General features: G+C 42.5%; 1 protein-coding gene across 5 annotated transcripts in view; it reads right to left on the minus strand.

Moving 5' to 3' along the window:
• Positions 1-16,735, minus strand: part of LOC120575189 (neurabin-2-like) — a 37,690-nt gene extending 20,955 nt beyond the window's left edge. The window contains exons 1-6 of one of the 5 annotated variants that reach the window (XM_039825852.1): positions 15,962-16,082; positions 7,974-8,378; positions 3,757-3,989; positions 2,892-3,031; positions 2,621-2,855; positions 1,302-2,015 (exon numbers count right to left, since the gene is read on the minus strand). In XM_039825852.1, the coding sequence (XP_039681786.1) occupies positions 1,302-2,015; positions 2,621-2,855; positions 2,892-3,031; positions 3,757-3,989; positions 7,974-8,292 (1,641 nt within the window). In that variant the 5' untranslated portion in view covers positions 8,293-8,378; positions 15,962-16,082. Of the gene's footprint in view, positions 1-1,301; positions 2,016-2,620; positions 3,032-3,756; positions 3,990-7,973; positions 8,379-15,961; positions 16,083-16,596 lie in introns of those variants that run through there. The other 4 variants (XM_039825853.1, XM_039825850.1, XM_039825851.1 and 1 more) reach the window with 4 other exon arrangements.
• Positions 16,736-17,375: the final 640 nt, after the last annotated feature.

Below are 17,375 nucleotides of genomic sequence, written 5' to 3' on the forward strand. Positions count from 1 at the left end.
TCAAGCTGAGTGCGATCTGTGTATGCTCCTTTGTTTGTGTGTGTGTGTGTGTGTGTGTGTGTGTAGCTGGTCTTCTTCTGCTATGGTGTGTGTAGTAATCTAGCACATTAGCATCTCCACTGGAGTGTTGGCAGAATCAGGAAATGGGCTACCTTGAGCAGGCTACACGTGTGGGGGACGTGACAGGGGGGGCGTGGCAGCATCGACAATTCCATTTTTTTTTTTTTATTCGAAATTCGAGATTGTGACTTAATTTTGGTCAATTCGGATTTTAAATCGAAATCGTGACAACCTTATTAAATAATAGGGCTTTGGCTTTTGCCCAAAAATCATATTCGAAGTTCGTTTATTTATTCATATTTGAATATTTATTACTAATATTTTGACCATTAAATGTCTTCAGTAAGACCTATATTGGTATCAAACTTAAGTAAAAAAAAAAAAAAGAAAAGTCAGACCCTGGATTAAACACAAACAGTATGCTTTCGACAGGAAGTACGGAGCTTTCACCGTAGCCTACGTAAGTGGTCTGTTTATACTTGTGTGCTGGTGTGTGCGTGGAGCTGGCGTGTGTGTGTTTGTGTGTGTGTGGGCAGTGTTGCCAACTTAGCGACTTTTCAGACCCCCTTAGCGACTTTTTTTTTTTTTTTTTTTTTTCACAAAAGCAACTAGCGACAAATCTGGGGACTTTCTGTAAAAAAAAAAAAAGTCGCCAGTATTGTCCAGCAAGCACGCAAAGTATTTCTCTCCTGTGGCCGCCAAAACAGTCACCTCTCTCTTCTGTTCTGGGACTGAGGAGCAGCCCTGCCGAAGTTCGGAGTCAAAGCCCTATTAAATAACTTAAGACTTTACGAATAGCATCAGAGTCAGTATTTTAAATTCGTTTGACACTTGAGGAAGTGCCTCGAGGAGTTCCTCTTAAGAGTGCTGAGTACTGGGGCCAATAAAACTGACTGCACTGACATCAACCGGGGAAACTTCCAAAGTTACAAATGCAATATTTTTCCACAACAGGTTGGGGCCCAACAACTCCTCCAAACCACACGACGATACAGGTTGTTTATTCCTACTCTCTGATACGACCCGCAGGAGCGTTTCTTAAATTAGTGCCAAATTATTGGTTCTTGTATTTGTATCTCTTTTGAATTGCTCTTTAATATTTTTATGTAAAGCACTTTGAATTGCCTGGTTGCTGAAATGTGCTATAGAAATAAAGTTGCCTTACCTTACAATCTCCAGTCAGTCAGTCAGTCAAAAAGTTGAAAAGTAAAAGTAATTACATCTGACAAAACCTCACTCACCGTGATTGGCCCTGTGCTAAATTTAATCTTCCTATTGGGTGGCGGCGGCTCCTCTTCCTCTGGGAGACCCGGGATCTCGGAGCAGCTGGTCTCTGGCTGATACGGCTCCTCATCTTCCTCGTCCTCCTCGTCGTCTAGCTGGCTGCCCCCAGAGTCCTCCTCGCCGAGCCCGCTGTACGCACTGATGTCCACCAGATCACCCTCAGAGTAATCCTCCTTCCTGGAGCCATCCTCATCGTTATCCTCCTCCTCCTCCTCCTCCTCGCCTTCCTCCCCTCTCCTCTCAGAGTCCTCTCCTCTCTCCTCCGAGGAGGGAGAGGAACCTGGAGGCTCTTTTTCTCCGTTTTCCAGCGAGGCGTGAACGTCGGCCTGCACCAGCCTGGCTCCGGCCTCTGACCCCCCCGTGGAGCCGTCTGGCTCATCAGCTCGGGGCTCTTGCTCTGGGGCGGCCACCGTACTTGAGCCCCTGGCTTCAGTCGCCGTTGGCTGGGCCTCCGACTCTGGCTTGACGTCCGAAGAGGAAGAGGTCGATGAGGAGGAGTAGGAGCAGGAGGAGTTGGGGAGCTGGTCTCCCGTCTGTCCGAACCCGTCCTTCTCCTCGCTGGCCTTCACTTCTCCTGAGCTCCCCTGCAGAGAACCGCTCAGTTCTGGTGCCTGGACGCAAACAACTCCCACCTCCTCGCCGTCCTCCTTACCTGGAGGGAGCAGCTTTCCCTGAGAAAGAGAGAAAGAAAGAAAGAAAGAAAGAAAGAGAGAGAGAGAGAGAGAGACACACACACACACACACACACACACACACACACACACACACACACACACACACACACACACACACACACACACACACACACACACACACACACACAGAGATCATTTTATCATTTATTTAATCCATAGTTTCTGGTTCTCTTTATTTCTACTGCAATTTGTGATTTCCTGCATTTTTTTTTTAAAGTTAACTACAAACTTCTCACTAGGCTTAGGTACCGATACTTTTTAGGCACTTACTGAATTGCCGCCTTAGTGTAAAAGTATTGAAAAATGCCTCGTCATTCAATACCAAATTTCAATACCTAAGTAATAAATCTTATCAGCATCAGTGAGCCAATAAGCCTGCAGCATGTCTAACGTTACACGTCGTATAGGCAGGAAAAACTCTACGTTACGCACAGAGACGAGGCAACATTTATTGTTGTTGAAATGGTTTTTTTTTTTATAAAATTGGTATTGAAAAAGGTACCGTTCAGGAACCGGTATTATAGTCAAGGTATTGGTATTGTATAGAATATTTTTGAATACCACCCAGCCTTACTCCTCACCTTTCTCCCGGTAGCCTCTGCTCTGGCTGGAGGTTTGGGCTTTGGTGCTAGGGCAGGGCCTGACCGACGTTGGGGGGCGTGGAGATTGGTTTGCGGTTCGCTCTTCTCGAACACGGCACTGAGCTGGCTCACGGTGGGGCTGACAGCGTCACTGGGCCCGACTGAAGCCGCCGGCGCGGGAAGAGTAGCCGGCGCGGGAAGAGTATCCGGCGCGGGAAGAGTAGCCGGCGCGGGAAGAGTAGCCGGCGCGGGAAGAGTAGCCGGCGCGGGAGAGGGAGCAGGGGGGTCGTCCAGTCGGTCCAAAGCCTCGGTGGAGCCGTTAAAGCGAGCCACGACATCTAGACGGCTGTCCTGGAATCCCGATGCCCGCTCCTTCTTCAGCAAGATCCGGTTGGTGGCAGCTTGCTTCTCCTGAAAGAGACAACAGTCAGTCAGTCAGATGGTCTAGAATCAGAATCAGAACACACAAGTAAATGCCCTGACACACCAAGGATATTGGTGCAAGTTGGGCCGACACGTTGAATCGCCGTCGGCTGAATAGCCAATGCATCTGATTGGAGAGGAAAGCAAACAAACAACCGAAGAGTGCACATATAAGGCTCTTCTCATTTTTCATCTCATCTGATCCATCCAATACACATAGAGCTGTCAAAAATGGCCTAAAATGACGTCTGAACGTTCCTTCTATAAAACACATTATGTCCATAATATGGCAAACGTACGTAGATGAACAAACGAGCTACATACCTGATTGTGTAGTGTGTATTTATTTCAACATAAACGTCTTTTAAAAGAACGACATATACCGACACATTACAAATTAAATGTTAATATACTAATGTTCTAACGTGAAATTTATTTTAAAGACTGTAACGTTCGACTCATTTTTTGTAACCAGTGTGGGTATCATAGCAGTTTCCCTTTTTGAATGATGACGAGATTACTGCTGGCATGGAGAGTCATTTCCTCGCATGCAGTCTGTCGACTGAAGTCTCTGCGGTGTGTTCAAGTGCATTTTTTTTGGCCAAGACCAAAGGTGTGTGAGGCGACACCACAGTTGGCTTTCGTCACGCCACTAGTTCTTGGCCGTCTGCTTGGTGTGTCAGGGCCTTAAATAACACAAATACCCTTCTGACCTGTAGAGTCCGCTGTTCGAAGATCCTCCTGGTCTCCTGGAGCTTGGAGAAGCCCCCGCCTTCGCCGCCTGGTTTGGAGTCAAAACGGTTGACCCTCTCTGAGACCGTGGCCCCCAGCTTGAGCAGGGCACTGTGGTCGACGTTCTCGTTAAGGCTGGATGCCCTCGGTAGGGACAGTTTCACCCCCTGCTCTACACCTGCCAATGAGTTGCCAAAGTTAATTGGAAAGATGGCTAAGAGCAAAAAGGGAAAGAGAAGAGGTTTGTTAAACAAAAGAAATCCAGTTTCACACAACTTAGGTCTCATTAGCAAAACCCAAGTTGTAATAAACCAGATTTTATTTCTGTAAGTGAACAGCAGCTTAGTGTAATTTTTACATTATTTTTTAATTGCACATAGTATTACAGTATTAATATCATAATATTACCCCCCCCTCCGGCAAATGTTTTACGTATTAAACAGAACTGACACTTCGCTGCAACACAAACAAATATATTTATTCACCTCTATTCACACACAATGAGGCATATTTTCATTTCGTTTTGATTGAACTGTATTTTTGAGGAATTGTAGGTCTACAAAATGAATTTTACAAGAAATTCTTCATAGGGAAACCAAAACCCAAAGTAGGCTATAGTATGAAACTAATTGCATATTTGCCTCAGTGGCAAAGTTGGCAGCCTTGCAGTGTGCATTTGATTTTTCTTGGCTTTTGGAAAAAAACAAACTCCAAGGCTGGGTTACACTAGAACGGCCAGGACGGTCATTTTGACCGTTTTGAAATGTATATGTGTAATAACTTTGCTAAATAAAAAAATACAATCCTGCTGGTGCCTGACTTTTCCTAAAAGAGTCTGTATTTTCATTTAAAATATTTTTTATATATATTTTGGCCATACACTGTCATATTGACCGATCTGATTTTTGCGGTTTTGTTTTTAATCTTTTGCGTGGTTGAAGATGCATCTTGGTTGCTTAGTAATAATCATAGTCTCTGTCAGAGAAACGTAACTAGCGGTCTCGAGTAACAAGTGTGGGCAATGCATCACCGATGGGCCGAAGGCAAAGCCAGAGTCGGTAACGTAGGCTACGGCGTGGATGGTTCTGAATCAGAAGAAAAGCACCGGGCGATCGCTCTGTGAAAGGCGCAGTACACGTAGACGGTAGCTGTCTACGTGTTCATATAACTTTATACATGCTACAACTGGCTGGAATCATTGCACACATCCTCTCCAAGGAGTGCACCAGCTGTAAATTGTCCAGAGGAAGTTCATGCAGCGACTGGCAGAGGAGCTGAGAGCGGAGTTTATGGAGGGAAAAAAGGGCAGCGGCGCGCGGTCCGAGCAGCGCTGCGCACCGCTGCAGACACCAAATCGGAGGCAGTACCTGCCAGGTTAGGTTAGGTTATAAATGTTCAAATAACATACGTTTAATTTTTATCTGGCTGTGAATTATGTTGAATGAATTTCCCCCAATATGTTTCATGAATGTATGAAATAATCACGGTTTAGCCTACTATGCCATGATATGATATCAAGAATCAACAGCCACGTGCAATTTAGCTAGCAAAATGTGCAAGAACTATAGACTAATACAGGCTTAAATGAACTGACAACATACAGTACAGGCCAAAAGTTTGGACACACCTTCTCATTCAATGCGTTTCCCTTTCATTTTCATGACCATTTACATTGTAGATTCTCACTGAAGGCATCAAAACTATGAATTAACACATATGGAATTATATACTTAACAAAAAAATGTGAAATAACTGAAAACATGTCTTATATTTTTGATTCTTCAAAGATCACTCCCTGCTTTTTTATTAATAAGGGGAAAACTTCCACTAATTAACCCTGACAAAGCACACCTGTGAAGGTAAAACCATTTCAGGTGACTACCTCATGAAGCTCATTGAGAGAACACTAAGGGTTTGCAGAGTTATCAAAAAAAGCAAAGGGTGGCTACTTTGAAGAATCTAAAATATAAGACATGTTTTCAGTTATTTCACACTTTTTTGTTAAGTATATAATTCCATATGTGTTCATTCATAGTTTTGATGCCTTCAGTGAGAATCTACAATGTAAATGGTCATGAAAAAAAAGAAACACATTGAATGAGAAGGTGTGTCCAAACTTTTGGCCTGTACTGTAAGTTATACGACTTACAGTTGTAAAGAATGCACACATGCCATCTCAACCGGGTCCTCCGGACAGCCTGTCTCTTTTTTCTTTCTACCTTTTCTCCGAGTGGCACGCGTGCCCACTCGCGTCGTGAAGCGCGTGTCTGCGCTATTCTCCGTCGACGTGCTCTTTACAATCACTGCTGATAGACGGCTTTTTGTATATATACAGTATATATTTCTGATACCGTGGCGGGAGAAATCGAACCGTGGCGGACCGCCACTTGCCAATCAACAGAGGAAACACTGAATAATCCCACAAAGCAATGTACTTAGCTAATGATGCGCTAGCTTTGGAAGTAGTAGTACAAAGTAGTTAGTAAGTTAGTTAGCCAGACATGATAACATTTGCAGCTTACGTTATAGCAGATACACCGTTTAATCTATTTATCACACTTTTGCTGTTGTGTTTTTTGGCTTTGGAAAGTCTAAACAACATCAATTAACTCTTAAGATACTAAATATTGCTCTTATTACAACCCCTACTTAGCTAATGATGCGCTAACTCTTGGAAGCGGTTACAAAGTAGACAGTAAGTTAGTTAGCCAGGCATGCTAGCATTTACAGTTTACATTAGGGCCGATACCCACTGTTTATTCCATTCCACACACTTCTGCGGTTGTGTTTTCGGTTTACGAAAGGTTAAAAAAAGACAACAACCTCAACTAACTCTTAATATACTAAATATTGCTTTTATTACAGCCCCTTACACACCGTTTCAACATGTGGACATCCAAAAACGCGACAGGCCTGTTGCGTCTCCTTACAGTTGCTAAGCTATCTGGACAATTGGATTGGACAAATGCTGTTCGGGGGAGCGGTTTAGTGAACGGTCAATTCCAAGCATAGCTCCACCCAACTTCCACCTGACTACAAGAACTGACAGCAAGAGTATTTAAACACCTGTGTGGGTGTGTCAGTCTTTAAAAGTCTGGACTGAGGAATGACCAGTGTGCACAAGGCTAATGTGAGCATTGACAGTGAGTGTTCACTCATTGCTAGGCCACACTTTCCAACGGTTACATCTTGTTCAGGATTGTAGAGAAGTCAGTTAAGTTTCAGTTCCTAAAAGTGAAGTTTTAGTTGGTGTTGGTGTGCGTCAGTGACCACAAGTAAGTTGTAAAGATATATAAGTTAATATTGATGATTTATGCAGTAATGTCTAAGTTTACCAACTCCTTATGTAGCAATGTATTAGCAAATTTGTATTAATTGACTTTGTCCTTTATCTGTGTTGTATGTGTAGCCTGTAGAATGACATTCTCATTGTAGTTTAAGCCTTCAGTACATGTTTATATCGGCAATTATGAGAGTTAGTAGTCCCAATTGTGAGGTTTATGTTAGTTAACATGTATGTTTATTTCCCTCTCCTTTAGAACAACACCTACACTGTTACAAAAAGTGTGTAAGGAATAGTGCCTGTGTATCTGTATAAGTACATATTTAACCTTGCAAAGGATATCCCTGCCTTCCGTGTCCTGACTAGACACCCCATATCGGGGACTTCATTTTCCTAACCAGTAAGAGCCACATTACCAAGAAGTAGGGCTGGGCGATATGGATAAAATCAAATATTACGATATTTTTGACCAACTACCTCGATAACGACATTGCAGTGTTGAAAATTGGTGCTTTCACAAAATATTTACACACTGAGATTTGTGATAAATAATCATCAGTAATGTGGATGTAATGACTAAGTGGGTAAAGCCAAATAATAGGACAACTAGAACAGTCTGGAAAGTTCAGAAAATGACATCACTTTACTGTAATGCAGCCTGTAAAACGAAGAAAAGACAACACTTTGCATATCACAATATCCAAAATCTAAGACGATATCTAGTCCCGTATCACGATATCGATTTATATTGATATATTGCCTAAGGAAAGTTTAAGCTGAAGATTAGAATCGTAATGTAAGTAGTGGGTGACAAAATGGTAACATTATAATACAAATAATAATTAATCATCTAGTTCTCCTCATACTGTTTATCCTAAAGACTTCGACAAAAATCTAACTAGTGAGGTGAATTACCAATCATTTTGGCTCCGTCCTCCTCATCACCAGGAGACTGCATCTGCATGAACATGTTCTTGATGCGGTGAACATTTGATCCATATTTCCGGCCCCTCCCGGTTGGGCGAGGAAGAGGAGCGGGTTTTGAGGCAGGGCCAGCGCCTCCGTTTGCGGCATTGTTGAGGTGGTCAGTGGCCTTCTTGAGTGCCGCCAGCCCCGCCTCGTAGGCGTTGCGGTGGGGCGAGGGACTCCGCAGGTTGGAGCTCCCGCTTCCCCCACTGCTACCACCGGAGGTCCCGTTGCCCCCCGTGGCCGACGGGGGTTCAGTCTTCATCATGTTTGGTAAATCAGATGGCCGCTGGTGAACAGCAGATTAGCAGGGATGAGGAGGGCAGCATCCTGGAGCTGTTTGACATTCACCTCCTGAATCACACAGAGAGAGACAGATCGATCGTTCATATTTGGGATGAATTATAGTAGAACAGATGAGTTAACACAACCCAAAGCATGGTCTTCAAACTTTATCCTTAGTCTGACGTGCAACCAACAAATCCAAAAGTATTCTATTCTTAATGATACGAAAGAGAAATCAACTGCAGGCATCACCTGCACCGTCACTATTTTCGGACTTAACAACTTATTATATAATCAGATAAATAATCGTCAGAATAATCAAGCATGAAAATAATTGTTAGGTGCTGTATGGAAGAAGAGAAGTCTGTTTCTGGTCAGACGTCACAGTGACACAAGCCAGAGCTTGAAACAATTACTTGTTCAAGCCGGTAGGGCTAGGCTAAAATAATCGATTTCCCAATTAAAACTGATTGTTGTTTGAGCGCTCTGATATCGATTCACAAAATCCAGAAATCAGTCAGTCAATTTAATATATGCCTTTTCACCATGAATGTATAACTAAAAAATATTTTAAAATGAAGTTTTGAGGGGTAAATTCTTTTTGTAAACAACATTAACCTGGTGCATCATAAAGGCATTCTGACTTGATTAAAACGACAAAATGTTTTATCAATTGTCAAATTTGTTAATGATTTATTTTCTGTCAGTGAACTAATCGATAACTGTTTACGTTCCAGTGAAGAAGAACATCTTCCCTATTAAAAATGACTGGCTACATCGCTTATCTATTCTGAGATAGGTAAAAAAACACACAAAAACAACCGCTCTGGCTTGTTTATATTTCTTTAAACCAACACCCCACTTGCCCAGCAAAAGAGTAGTAATAATTTTTAATGATCATCATCATCGTATAATCAATTATGTAACCGTACTGTAGCCCCCCTCCCCTTGCTCACATCAGAGAATACTTGTTAAATGAACTGATTTAAATGTGCCGTTGGCAAATCAAGAATGTTTTTTTTTTTTTTTTTTATAGCAGCCTCCATTTTCAGTATGAACTTTAACTCATCAGCTATTTAAATTAAGATAAAATATGACAATTTACCTGATAACCACTAATAAACAGTTTAAATAGGGGCCAGTAAAAATTTACTTAAGGCAAGTAGAATTTTTGTTTTCACTTGCCCGGAAAAAAATCTTAACGTTGAACCCTGTCGTCATCGTCGTCGTCGTCATCATCTTGGGTTTTGCTTGGGACTTCACATTTTCAACAGAAAGCCTGCATTACAGCCCTAACATAAGACCTCATTGAGTTGCATTACAGGAAATGACATTTTTCTTCCGTATCTGTGCCTCTGCTGCCTTTTTTGGGGGCATTTGTACCTTTATTGTATAGGAAAGCTGAGATATGAAAGCTGAGAGACATGAAGGAAAACCGTCACAGGTCAGATTCGAACCCTGGACCTTCTGCGTCGAGGAATAAACCTCTGTATATGTGCGCCCGCTCTACCAACTGAGCTAAACGGCCACTGCTGCTTCAACTTTGATCATTTTCATTTTGTAAGTGGCCCAACTTTATGGAATCCAAATCACTTAAGGGAATTTTACACCAAAATTGCTAAAAAGTCACAAACTCCAGCTTCTAAAATGTGAATATCTGCTGGTTTTCTTAGTCTTCTATGATTGTTTAATGCATACATTTGGGTTAAGTACTGTTTGAATGTTTGTTTAGTATTGTTTAAATGGGTTAATTTGGGCTTAAGGAAATAGTGAAGTGTTTTTTAAGATTATTATCTCAGAACACTCACATGGTGCTCCAGGAGCTGTCAAAATAATCCAATTAAAATGATGACGCACTGTGAGCTCACGTGTCATGTTTGTCTTCAGGTTGCTGCTCTGAATGCAAAACTTACTTTGTGAGAAAATCAGCGTGTGAATGCAGAGCACTCCCGGGGTCCCCAGATATCAAACTGCTTTCTCATAATCACAATCTTATTAACTGGCTGATTGCGTTTGCACTTTGTGCTGTCAGATCTGTGCTACAGTGGCGCCTGATGTTTTCATCAGGCCTCATTTCCAATTCTGCGTCTTACAATTACACCACCAACAAGACCAACGTTGCGCCACACACACACACACACACACACACACACACACACACACACACACACACACACACACACACACACACACACACACACACACACACACACACACACACACACACACACACACACACACACACACACACACACACTCTTATTAAATTGATTATATATATATCCCTGAATATAATAAAGACATGACTATAAATAAATAAAAAGAAATATCAAACACTAAATATGAACTAACAGAAAAACAGAGTTCGGACATTTACTAACTGCGACCAAATTTGCCAGTTGATATCAAAATATGGCTGCACAGTTTGTGACTACAAAACAATCTCATCTAGGTGTCTAGAGGTCTTAAGAAATGTTGATTTATTCATGATAAGTTATGAGAAAAATAGCAGGAAATATTCAGCTTCGGTCTCTCTGAGCAATTTACTTTTCTTTGCTAGCTGCCTGGCTTTCAGTGATTTCAGGTCATACTAGCAGTTTTGTGACTAGTATGAAGCTAGCATTGTACAAAAGGTAAACAATCCTCACTCCAGCAGATATAACTTGTCAATTAATGAACTTAAGAGGTGCTGACAGAGCCACACTATGTTTCCCCCCCATTTCCAGTCTCTGTGCTAGCTAGGCTACATGTTTAGCATACAGACACAAGTGTGGTTTCCGTGTTCTTATCTACCTTGGTAAGAAAACAAATACACATATGGAATGGTATGGTAACTCAACTAGGGCTGCAACTAAGGATTATTTTATTTTCATTACCGATTAACCTGCTGATTATTTTCTAGATTTATGGTTTGGTCTTTTACATTTCATAAACATAGTGAAAATGTCCATCCCAGCTTCTCAAAGTCCAAGGTGATGTCTTTAAAAGGTCTTGTTTTGTCAGTCCAAAACCCCCCAAAAAGTCAGTTTAATATGATGTAAAGTAGTCTGAAGCAACCATACAGTCCATGCAAATTAAAGAAGAACTGAACAAATAGCATGAGCAGCGATAGCCAACACTGCTAAACGGACAAAAAAAACTGCATCATCTGCAAAAACACAAACTTCATCAACAAGAAATTCACTCAGGGAAATGCTACAGTCCCACAGCTGCTGATCTCAGGCACGCAGAACACCACAGCAAGTAGGGCTAAGCACCATACTAATAACACAAGGATCTAGCTGTTGGCCACTTTAAACGAAAAGAAAGATAAATAGGTTTTGCAACTCAGACGGTTACTTTATCAAATGTGGACGGAGCCAGAGACATATCTCATTTTTCCAACAGACAGACTGTGGGGTTTGTGTGAAAATTCACAGCAGATGTGTGAAGCTTCATACCGATACATACAGTACATTGTCACAATAATACAGCGTGTGCTTCTTTCGATTCAACACTCAACAACAACAAACCAAATCTGAAGAAGTCTGATAATGTACAGTCTTTCTCGCATTGTGCTTTGTTTCTTTGAGTCTGAACAAGTCAAATACTAAAGTGAAAAAGTTTTACCCTGTTTAGACCAAAGAGACCCAGTCTGGACCAACAACAGTTCATTTCCAGGATAATCGGCGGAACATCCGGCCACTCTCTCTGTGTTGCCATTCCTAAACTCCGTTTGCTACGGGAAACAACAACCACAATCTCCGAGCTAGCAAGCTACACGCTGAAAATGGCAAGTTCTGACCAAAATATGATCGTGCAACTAGGCAGGACTGCTTTTTCTTTTGGGGAATAATTGTAAATATTTACAAAGAATAGGTTTACGGCATTTACTCTTTAACTGGGACGTTTTAGGACCCATTGGCAGGGATTAGCCTAGGTATTGACAAAATACACATGGTGATACACTGGTAAGAGAAAATGAGGTTTAACCATGTATCTAGCTGATTTAAATAGCTCACGTTACTGTATTGTGTGAACAGTTAACTTCATTTAATATTGTACGTGGTGTTTTCTTTTGCCGGGTGCAAAGGTTCCACCAAAACAAGTTCCTTCGCGAGGCTATTTTGTAGAGCCACGGTTACTGCGTCTGGAGCTTAATGCCGCCCAAGACAATTGGGATTGGTTTTAAAAAAAAAAACCCGCAAACAACCCAGAGTGTTTTTTGTTCTCCTATCCAGGAATGTATGTGTGGTGTAGCCAGACCGTACTCCGCAGTGCTGTGGAGTAAGTCTGGCAATGTGAGACTACAAGAGACCAAAATGAGGGTGCCCCACAACAGCTTTGTGTAATTTCATCATCAATTGATGGTGTGTTAAGTTGGTCCTCATAAAGAGTTTTGCTCTGAATAAGCTGGTACAGAAACGTTCCACTGGCTTTTGAGATCTGTGGTTGTGTCTGGATGAAGATCCATGCAGCAGTGATGTACATTACAAGGTTTTCAAACAAGCTTCAGTGCAGCCTGGAGCACAGTTTGCACCAGTAAACATATGTTCGAACCAGGGCTGCAACTAAGACTATAACCATTGATTAATCTGGAAATTATTTTCTCAATGAATTGATTCATCGTTGGGTCTATAAAAAGGGCAGAAAATAGTGAACAAGTCAAGTCCATGCTAGCAGCTATGCTAGGCTGTACAGCACTGCTGTGAGTGTTAATGTTAGCATGCTAACACGCACACAATGACAAAGCTAGCATGCTGATGCTCATCAGGTAGGTTTACCATATTCCAATAACAATTTACAGTTTTTACCTGGTGACGGTGCTGAAAGTTAAGGCATCACCACGAGTTATTACAATTCATCATGAGGGGAACGTGCACCAAATTTCATTCTTTAATAGTTGTCGAGACATTTAACTCAAATCCGTGAATGCCAAACTCGTGGTGGATTAAACAATTATCAAAATCGTTTACGCTCAATTTTCTGTCAATCAACTTCACATTTCAGCTTCACTTTCTAACAACTATTCTAAGGTTTGCAAAAAAACTCCACGCATTCATCCAAGTAGTGCAAACACTTTGCAATAAAATGCTGCAACATGCATCTGAACTGAAAGTGGATAAAACACGTTGGATCATGTTGCTGTTTGTGTGGTTGTTTACATCCTTTTCCAAGGCAACGCTAACAGACTGTATATTGATAGGACGGACGCTGTAATGTCACAGAATGGAACCGTCTTCAGGCAAGTAAAACTTTTAAGATAAAACAAACATTGTTGAAAACATTGCTGACAGGCATTCTGGGGAATATAGGAAAGACTGCTTATGTTCTTGTATACTGACTCCAGATGGCACAGCTGACCATGATGGGACCAACACAGAGAGACACACAAACACCGCGACCACAGTATGTCTTGTGACGTCTTGCTAAATAGTAGACTCTCACACACTGATCATGTGAACTTAAGTGCGCAAAACCAATGACACACACACACACACACACACACACACACACACACACACACACACACACACACACACACACACACACACACACACACACACACACACACACACACACACACACACACACACACACACACACACACACACACACTCCTGTCATTGTGGAGAATTTGGTGGCTCCTCGTCTAACAGATAAACAGACGCACACACACAGACACACACACAAAATCTGTCTCCAAAACTCAGACTCAGCATGACGGACAGAACTATCCGTCTCTTCTTCGTTGGTGTTCCTACCAGCTAAGAAAGAAACAGCATGAGCCCAGATTGAATTTTACACTCCCTGTCTTTCCAAGAACAACTTCATTTGTCTCCTTCTACCCCTAATCCTTTGCGGTTTGGGTTTGGCTCCTGTCATTTGGTCTGTGTTCTCTCACTCCTAACTGCACTTTGGTTGTCCTGTTTGAAGATGGGGACATTATCAAGCATCACTCTCGCCCAGCCAAAACAAACCTGAGGACAGTGCGGAGTTAAAGAATAATTCCTGTTCATTACAACCCGGGTCTTCTTACACTAACTAATCTGACTCATCTTTAGAGAAAATTAAGAAACGTTGGTTCATTACAGAATATAGTATGTTGGGCTCCTTCCGTCAACACTGACTTATCTACAGTATTTTGTAACCAGATTCCAATGTATTGCATTTACCCAGAGCTACCTTCCTCCTCCCACGAATGTTACACACAAACACGCCGTCTCAGTCAGGTCAATACAATCTAAAATAAAACCATTTACAGCCCAACCACTGCCTGCCTGCACCAATCATCCTCAGCATATGGAGGTAAATGACTATTGACTTATAATCTATTGATGGGAGAACAGCCCCTCCCTTCACTAAATACAGGCTATATACCACAAACAAACAGTCTGCCTATGATTTTTCTAAATGACATGTGTCACAATGTAAGGAGTGGTTGGTTAATATGGCAAACATGACCTTGTCTCATCATATACTGCAGCACTGAGGAGCTCTGTTTAACAACTCACATCTGTGTGTGTGTGTGTGTGTGTGTGTGTGTGTGTGTGTGTTTGTTTGTGGTCAAAACAGTCTGAGACAGACACTGCAGCCACTGCTGTATGCTTCTACAATGGTAATATGCTGCCCGTTCAGACATATGAGTAATAAGTCCTTAAGTCTCCATGCCTGCACAACATCTCCGTATCTCTGCCTGTCTATGTGCGTCACACGCAGTGTTCAACAGAAGGCATATTATGGCAACTACAATGAATGACTCCATCTATTCACCCCACAATCCCTGCATCTGTCGAGGAGGCTCCCAGGCCTGGCCTAGTGCAACGGTTCTGGCAGAAAACACACTGCGTGCTCCTGCTGCTGCTGGCTAGAGAGACGCTTTGTTGGCATACCCGACACATGCTGCTAGCTCCGAACTCCCATCCAAAAACATAGTAAGCATTGTGCCGTTGCTCTTGGAGCACAAATGTATCGTAACCACATAAAAATGAACAGCTACTGCGAATCCCTACAAGCCACTCGTTAATTCGGCGTGCATGTAATACACAGAGCAGCGTTTACTACAGTTAAAAAGGTCTATTATTTGTTGTTCGCGTGTTGACACCGTATTTCCCTTCCGTCAAAATACACCTTAGCGGAAGGCGACACGCTCGGTGCTCGCGCACCAAGATTCGATTCTAATTTGAATTAAACAGGGTTTGATAAATCACTCATACGCCGAAATCAGAAGAAGACCCCGGCGTAACCAAATACATCTTAGTTCACATCCTTGGAGGGGTTTCCTCTTACATGTAAGCACGGGAATTTAAAACAGCGAGATTTGTTGGAGAGTTTGGCGTGACGTTCTTTCTGGAGAAGAGAGGACGATGCGCGGGCATTCCCAATGTGTTTTTTACTGCTGTGATTTATCACGTCAATAAAATCCAGCAGCTACCGAGATTAACAGTTAACAGTCATAGTTGTGTCTGTTTTAACGTGTCACCGGCACGTTTAGGACCCAGAGGCAGACGGACGACAGGCCCTGCTGGGTGTCTGTCTGCTGCGCTGCGTCGCTTCCTTCCTGCAGCCTCTCCTCTTTCACAGACAAACGGCACATTTTTAACGCAGGTTAAACCGTGTTAACGCCGAGACCATCTGAGACTCTGTGCGCCGCTTCGCTCCGTCAACCATACCTTATATTCCACTTTGCCAGAAACAGCCCGGTGCCCGTTAGGATCCGTAGTGGAGACAGTCCATTGTCCTGCTGCTGCTGGGCGAACAGACTGAGTGCCAGCCTCCCTTCTGCTCCTCCCTCTTCTCCTCCTCCTCCCCCCTCCCATCATTTTCCTCCATACTCTCCTCCGCACCCCTACTCTTTTCTGCGTCCTTTTCCTCATCCATCGTACCCCTCCTCCTATTTCTGCCTTTCCTCCCCCTTCCACTTCACACTCTCTTCATTTCCTCCTTTCTTCTCTTCCTCCCTCTTTTCTTCCTCCTTTATAGGCTACACTTTTCCTCCACTCTCTCTTTCTACCCATACCCCTTTCTCCCCCTATTCCTCACCCCTTTTCCCCATCAGGTGTACTTAGCTATAGCCTAGTTCTCCCCTTCAGTAGATGCAGATCAACATTATTATTATTATTATTCCACATTTCACCTCTTTGATTAGCTAGCTAATTCGCTGCCAGACTGTAGGATGTCTTTTAGGCTAACGTTACTGTCATTAAGTAGGCCTATGCTAATTTCAATAGCAAGCAACAGCCGATTGGCCTCATTTAGGCTAGGCTAACAAGCATTCTATGACTCACTGTTTCAACTGGCTGCTTACCTGTTTTGGTATCTGGCTGACTTTTACAAGCTGGGAACAAATGACAGGTCGGTGCAAGCAGCATTTCAGTTACAACATGGAGATTCAGCGCCCTCTGCTGGCCAAATTAGCTATAAGCAACGTACAGCAACACCGCCACTACTACTAGTCTTTTTTATTGTCAACAGCCAACAGCGCAGGGACGGGCTATTGTTGCCTGGGCAACAGCCCGTTGGCCCTGATTGTCTGAGCTGCCCCCCATGTAGAAAGAGCCTAAATAAACTTTTCTAGTTTTCTTTTTTTTGTTGCTGTTGTGGCTGCATGCATACGATAAGCCAATCATTTGTACGTTTAAATCAAATTAAATCGCCATAGCATATATTGTGTTAATGTATTTTGCCACCATAACGTTAGCGATGCCTAATGCCCCCAAGAGCGTAATGCCTTGTTGTTTAGTAAGATATACACAGATAGCCTATTAATTTTTGTAAATATAGGCTACACGATGCTCAAAGACTGAGATGGCTGTTTACATGTGAAACATATATATTAGCCTAGCCAGTTATCTTCTAAAACCTGGGAGAAGAGAAAAAAAGGCTCTGGAGATATTGGTTTGTATGTAGTCCTACTGTTTTTGTTATTCATGTATTTCTCCTAGAGATGTTCCGATACCGATACCAGTATCGGTTTCGGCTCCGATACTACTATCGGTATCGGGAAGTATTTATTCACCCATCCGATACCACGTAATAAAGCCCTAAAGAAAATCTACATTGAAATAGTTTTTTTTTTATGTTCTT

The sequence above is a fragment of the Perca fluviatilis genome, chromosome 15 (assembly GCF_010015445.1).
Source record: "Perca fluviatilis chromosome 15, GENO_Pfluv_1.0, whole genome shotgun sequence".
Lineage (NCBI taxonomy): Eukaryota > Metazoa > Chordata > Actinopteri > Perciformes > Percidae > Perca > Perca fluviatilis.